Source organism: Accipiter gentilis, unplaced genomic scaffold (genome assembly GCF_929443795.1).
Source record: "Accipiter gentilis unplaced genomic scaffold, bAccGen1.1, whole genome shotgun sequence".
Taxonomy (NCBI): domain Eukaryota; kingdom Metazoa; phylum Chordata; class Aves; order Accipitriformes; family Accipitridae; genus Astur; species Astur gentilis.
In genome coordinates, this window is record NW_026061148.1 from 24,509 (window position 1) to 31,448 (window position 6,940).

General features: G+C 67.2%; 1 protein-coding gene across 1 annotated transcript; it reads right to left on the minus strand.

Moving 5' to 3' along the window:
- Positions 1–29: 29 nt before the first annotated feature.
- On the minus strand, positions 30–6,401 carry CAMSAP3 (calmodulin regulated spectrin associated protein family member 3). Its single transcript, XM_049797842.1, has 8 exons — positions 5,106–6,401; positions 4,841–4,981; positions 3,585–3,730; positions 3,146–3,390; positions 2,786–2,882; positions 2,445–2,560; positions 1,965–2,083; positions 30–1,022 (listed from the first exon to the last, which is right to left on the minus strand). Exons 1-8 carry the CDS (start codon positions 6,399–6,401, stop codon positions 720–722), a joined length of 2,463 nt encoding a protein of 820 aa, XP_049653799.1. The 3' UTR covers positions 30–719.
- Positions 6,402–6,940: the final 539 nt, after the last annotated feature.

Below are 6,940 nucleotides of genomic sequence, written 5' to 3' on the forward strand. Positions count from 1 at the left end.
CCTGCACTGTCTCCAAATTTTTTTTTGGGGGGGGGGGGGCACACCGGTGGCACCTGGCTAAGGGACAGCTCCACTAAGTTCCAGCTGTGTCACCCTGTCCCCAAATCTCATGGGGGTGGCACTGGGGGAGGGACAATCCTATTTATCACTGTGCCAACCCCAAACTGTGTCATCTTGTCCCCAGATCTATTGGGGGGGGGGGGGGGGGCATTTATCTCTGTGCCACCCCCAGCTGTGTCACCTTGTCCCCAAACCTTTTGAGAGGCACAGAGGTGACATGGGGGGGGGTAGTCATGATACACAGCCCCCCCTTAACTCCATGCCCCCTCCACCTGTGTCCCCAAACCTTTGGGGGGAGGGGGCACCAGCCTTGAGGACCCCCCCCCCCTTTACCTCCATGTGTGTCCCCCCCCGTATCACCCCTTCCCCAACCATTTACCGAGGTGCCACCCTTGCCCCAGCCCCCTCAGGGATGGGGACCCACATCCCCCCCAGGGTGCTGCCACCCCCCCATTATTTTTTTTCACTTGGGGGGGGGGGGGGTGCCAGGGTTTTTTTGGGGGGGGCTGCCAGGCTTACAGAGCTGCCAGAGGTGCCTGGGGACGATGAAAGGCATCGGACACCCACATCCCACCACCGCCATCACCCCACCCACAGGGTGCTGCCACCCAAAATTGCCACCAATCCCTCCCCCTCCCAATATTTTTTTTGTTTCTTTTTCACTTGGGGGTGCTGGGTTTTTTAGGGGTTCCGGGCTTACGGGGCTGCCAGAGGTGTCCGGGGATGGTGAAGGCGTCGACGCTCATGGACATGGTCTTGGCTGGGATTTGGGTGAAGCGTTTGCGGTCCGAGTTGTACTTGTAAATCCCTTCCACCATGGGGAGGGGGACGGTTCGGGGGCCCACCCCCGCCAAGCGGCTCAGCTCAGGGGGGTCCCCCCCCAGCGTGTAAAGAGCCCGGAACTGGCAGCTGCCGTCGCGGAAGAGGATGAGGAAATGGTTGGCTTTGCTCTTCTCCACTTCCTGGAGGCGGGGCGGGGGGGGGGGGGGGGAAACAAGGGGTTAAATGAGGAGGCCCCAACCATGGGTGAAACTTGGTCTTGCATCAACAGCCCCCCACCCCAAAAGTGCCACCCATGTTGATGTCCCCACCGTGTCCCCCAGGACCAGCGTCACCCAACTCACCTCGAGGGGATGGGCTCCTTCAGGGCCCCCCCGCCACGGCCGTGTCCCCACGTCCCCCTGGTGTGGCTCACCTCGAGGACGTGGTTCTTCTGGGGCTCCTTGAGACACCCAACCGCTCCCCGGGTTGTCCCCAGGGCCGTGTCCCCTGCATGTCCCCATGTCCTCAAGGTGAGCCACCTTGGGGACACAGTTCTTCTAGGGCTTGTTGAAGCACCCAACCGCTCCCGGAGGTGTCCCCAGGACCACGTGTCCCCCCCAGAGGCTGTGTCCCCTCCATATCCCCACGTCAACTCACCTTCAGGTCGTGGTTCTTCTGGGGTTCCTCAAGACACCCAACCGCTCCCAGGGGTGACCCCAGGGTATCTTCAGGATGTCCCCAAGGCCACGTGTCCCCCCCAGGGCCATGTGTCCCCATCTCCCCAGGGTAGGTCACCTTGAGGACACACTTCTTCTGGGGCTTGTTGATGCACCCAACCACTCCTGGGGGTGTCCCCCCAGTGGCTCACCTCAAGGACACGGTTCTTCAGGGCCTTCTTGAAGCACCCAACCGCTCCCGGAGGTGTCCCCAGGACCACGTGTCCCCCCCAGAGGCTGTGTCCCCCCCATGTCCCCACGTCAACTCACCTTCAGGTCGTGGTTCTTCTGGGGTTCCTTGAGACACCCAACCGTTCCCAGGGGTGTCCCCAGGGTATCTTCAGGATGTCCCCAGGGCCATGTATGGCCCCAGGGCCATGTGTCCCCCCCAGGGCCGTGTGTCCCCACGTCCGCATGGTGTCTCACCTCGAGGACGCGGTTCTTCTGGGGCTCGTTGACGCGGCCGGCCAGGCAGCAGTGGGCCAGGGCGTTGTGGATGATGTGCTTGTTGGACTTGGCGCTCGGCTCCTTGTACAGGCGGGGACCTGCGGGGACACCGGGCGGCGGTGAAACCGGGGAGGGGGCACTCTGGGGACATCGGGGGGAGCACAGGGGCATTGGGGACACTGGGGGGGGGGCATGACGGGCACCCCAAGGGGACGTAGGTGACACGGGCACTGGGGGGTGGGGGGGACACGACACTGGTGACAGGGACGCAGGCACCGGGGGAGGGACGTAGGGACTTGTGGGGACACGGGGGACAGGGACCTGCGCCCCCGGGGGGGGGACGGGGGGACAGTGGGGGGTGGCACTGGTGTACTGGGGGACATGGGGACACCAGGGGGACACTCGCCAATGTACTGGGGGACACAGAAGGGGACATGGGGACTGGGGGGCGACACTCACCGGTGTATTCGGGGACGGAGGCAGGGGATGAGGCGCTGGACTCGTTCTCCCACTCACGCTCCCGTCCGGGGGGGACGCGTCCCGGGGACATCGGTCCCGAGGGGGACGCAGCCCGGCTGGGGACACAGGGTCACGCACCGACCCCTATCGGGACCCCCACCCAGTCCTCATGCTGACCCCCAGACCCTCCTCCCCCATGACACCCCCCCCCCACCCCACACCAACACCCAGACCCCCACCTGGACCATGCTAACCCCCCCAGCCCACCCTGACCCCCCCCCTCGACCCTTCCCAGACCCCCTCAGCACCCCCCGACCCCTCTGACCCCCCCCACCCCGTACCTGGGTGCTCTCCCCCCGGGGTGGGTGCCCCCGGGGTCAGCGGCCACGGTGGAGAGGGAGAGGGTGCTCTGGGAGTAAACTTTGGAGAGCCGGGCGCCTGTGGGGGGGGGCATGGAGTTGGGGGACACACACACCCCCATCAGGGTGGGGGGGTGGCCTGTGTCACCCCAAAATGTCCCCATGTCACCCCCCCCCATACCAAAGAGCCTCTTGGGGTGGCCTGTCCCCCCCCCCCCCCCCCCGCCATGTCCCCCCCTCCCACTGAGGAGCCCCTTGGGGTGATTTGTGTCCCCCCCCCCCCCATGCTGAGTCCCTTAGGGGTGGCCTGTGTGTCCCCCCCCCCCGCCCCATGTCCCGTACCGAGGAGCCCCTTGGGGGGGCTGCGGGCCAGGGCAGAGTCATCGCAGCAGCGGGGCCGGGGACCGCGGGGGGGTCCCCGGGGGGGTCCCCGGGAACCTCGGGGGGTTCCCCGGGGGGGCCGCAGCACCTTCTCCAACTCCTCCATCAGCTTCAGTTGCTGCCGGCGCTCGTATTCCTGGCGGGTGAAGTCGCCCCGACGGCCCCCCACCTCCTCCTCGGGGGGGCGGGGGGGCTCTGACAGCACCCTAGGGTGGGGTGGGGGGGGCACACGAGTGAGACCCCCCACACACACACACCCAACCCTGCACCCCTTGGGGGGGGGCAGCGGGTGAGACCCCAGCACCCTGGCATTGGGGGTCAGGGGGGGAGCACCCTGCCCAAGTGTCCCTGGATAGGGGGGGGTGTGTGTCCCCCCCACCCATGGGTGCCCCCCACCCACCTGGCCTCGGCTTCTTCCCGCTGGCGTCGTTCCCGCTCGGCTTCCAGCCAGTGCCGCCGCTGCCGGGCCTGCTCGCTGCGCCGCTGCTGCCGCTCCAGCAGGCTGGCACGCCGCTGCGCCATCGCCGCCTCCGCCGGACCCTCCGCCTGCGCCGTGGCACCCCCGTGGGACCCCCACCCTGACCCTCACCCACCCACCCACCCAACCCCGACCAGAACCCAGCAACGGGGACCCAACGCCCCCGCCACCATCATCATCGAGGCTGGTGCCCAGCGGTGCCCGTGGGATCGTCACCCACCCACCCGTGGGGACCGTCACCCACCCGTGGGGACTGTCACCCACCCTCCCCATCCCTGAGCCTCTCCACCCCCACCATGCCCATGCCACCACGATGACCATCCCGGTGCCACCATGTCCCTCGTCCCCATGCCACCATGTCCCTCATCTTCCGTTCCTCCACATCCATCAGCCCCATGCCACCACAGCCATCGTCCCTGCGCCACCACGGCCATCGTCTCCATTCCTCCACCACGCCACCAGGTTCGTCATCTCCGTCTCCACCTCCACTGTCCCTGTGCCGCCAGGTCCCTCATCCCCCTGCCTCTACATCCCCATGTCCATTGTCCCCGTGCCACCACGTCCATCATCCTCGCTCCTCCATGTCCATCGTCCCCGTGTCACCATGGCCATCATCTCTACTCCTCCACCTCCATTGTCCCTGGGCCACCATGGCCATCATCCCTGTTCCTCCATGTCCACCATCCCCATGCCACCATGGCCATTGTCCCTGTGCCAGTACGTCCATCACCCCCTTCCCTATTCCTGCACCTCCATCGTCCCCAGGCCACCACGATACCCATCTCTATGCCACCATGTCCGTCATCCCTCTGCCACTACGTCCATCGTCCTTCTGCCTCCACCTCCACTGTCCCCATGCCACCAGATCCGTCATCCCCGTTCCTCCATCTCCACTGTCCCCATGCCACCATGGCCATCACCCCTCTGCCACTACGTCCATCGTCCTCGTGCCTCCATCTCCATTGTCCCCATGCCACCATGGCCATCATCCCCGTTCCTCCATCTCCATTGTCCCCATGCCACCAGATCTGTCATCCCCGTTCCTCCATCTCCACTGTCCCCATGCCACCACAGCCATCATCCTTGTGCCACCACGGCCATCGTCCCTGTTCCTCCACCTCCATTGTGTCCCCCCACCACCACCTCTGTCGTCCCCGTGTCCCCTCCCTAGCCCATACCTTGAAGAAGAAGCCGAGGCTGGCTCGGGTCTCGGCGCCGGCCCCCCCCTCGGTGGGCGACCCTTCCAAGGAGTCCCCTTCTCCCTCCTCTTCCTCGGCCCGCAGGCTGCCCAGCGGCACCTCGATGAGGCTGGCCCGGCGCTCGCCCGGCGACGAGACGTCGCTGGTGCCATCGCCCGACACCCGGGTCGTCCCCGCGGGGCGCAGGTTGCCCCTCGCCTCCATCTCGGGGGGGGTCGGGCGAATCAGGGGGTGGCGGTCCGGCCAAAGGTCCTTCGTCTTCTTCATCCTCTTCTTCCTCCTCGGAGAAGTGGATGGAGGAACGGGTCTGGACAGGCACCTGGCTGGGGGAGAACTTTCGGAGATGGGGCAACGTGTCCACGTCATGGGGGGGCGTCAACACCCGCGTCAGGGTGGGCAACCTCAACTCGGCCGGCCGAGCTCGCCGGGGGCTCCGGGGGGGTTTACGGGCCGGCGGGACCCCCGCCTTCCGAGACGGCGAAGGGGAAGCGGGTGCTTTGGATGGCGGCGGCGGCGGGGGGGCGGCGGCCGTCCCTCGCCCCCCCTTGGGGACAGGGATGACCCAAGCTTGGCCAGTGGGAGGACGTTGGTCCTGCAGGAGCCGTTGCTGTTGTTGACTCAAGCGTTGCATGTCCAACTGGAGGGTGCTCAACGCCGTGCTCAGCTTGGCCACCGCCGCCTCGTAATGCCCGGGGGGTTCCGGGGGCGCGAAGGTGACTTGTTTCTTGCCGCCGGAACCTTCTTCTTCCTCTTCGCCCTCCTCTTCCTCGCCCCCGCGCTTCAGCTGGAGGAAGGCGCTCTTGCCCAAGCGTTGGCGGTGCTTGGCGAAGATGGCTTCGATCCTCTTCTTCTGCGCCTCGATGGCGCGGCGTTTCTCCTCCAAGCGAGCGCCCAGCTGGCTCATTTCGGCGCTCAAACCTTCGCCGGCTTCAGGGTGACCCCCCGGGGGCCCCCCCAAAATCTGGGGGGATCCGCCGGCGACCGTACCCCCGCCTCCTCCCCCGACGCCGGCAGCTTCTTCCAGCTTCTTCTTCCGTTCGGCAAAGCTGGTCATGGTACGGCCCGGGGGGGCCGGGGAGTCGGCAGTGGAAACGGGGGGCTGGCGGAGGTTGGGGGGTCCGGGGGGGTCCCCGATATCTACGGGGGGGTCCGGCGAGTGGAGATAGAAAGCATCGGGGGCTCCTTCAGGGAGAAGCCGTTCGGAACTGTGGATGATCTGGAGCGCTTCCTCGATGGTGGGCAGCTCCGGGCCGGGGGTCTCGGGGAGACCGTTGGGTAGAGAGGCGGGGGCCGGCGGCGGAGGGGAGGAACTGGGGGGCAGGCGGGGGGGCGGGGGCCGGCGGGGGGGGGCCAGGCTGTCGGTGCTGGCTGAACGGGCCAGGGCGGCCCCCACCGGGTTGCCCATCACGATGTCGACGTCGCTGTCGAGGCCGAAGGGGATGCTGAAGGAGACGGCTTGGGAAAGGGGGTGGCTGTGGGGCGGTGGGGGGGGGGGGGTTATGGGGCGGGGGGAGTTGGGGGGCTGAGCGTAGCCCCACATCTTCTCCCCCCCTCCCCCGCCGCAGCCCCACTGCTGCCTGACCCCACGGTAATGGCTTCCCCTCTCCCCGTGCTGTTTTCTGTATCTGCGCCCCTGGCTCTGCCCCACGGCACCCCAAATCCATCCCCCAGTACCCTGCTTCTGCCCCACGGCACCCCAAATCCATCCCCCAGTACCCTGCTTCTGCCCCACGGCACCCCAAATCCATCCCCCAGTACCCTGCTTCTGCCCCACGGCACCCCAAATCCATCCCCCAGTACCCTGCTTCTGCCCCACGGCACCCCAAATCCACCCCCCAGTACCCCGCTTCTGCCCCATGGCACCCCAAATCCACCCCATGGCACCCCAAATCCACACCACGGCACCCGTTCCCCCCTCTCCAACCCCAGGGACCCCCCTCCATCCGCCCCAGAGCACCCACTCAGCACCCAATTCCCCCTCTCCCCGCATCTGACCCCCCCACCCCAGCTCAGCCTGGGGGGGGGGGGGGGGGGGGGGTCACCCCACAGCCCCCGTATCTGCCCCCCAGCACCCACGGG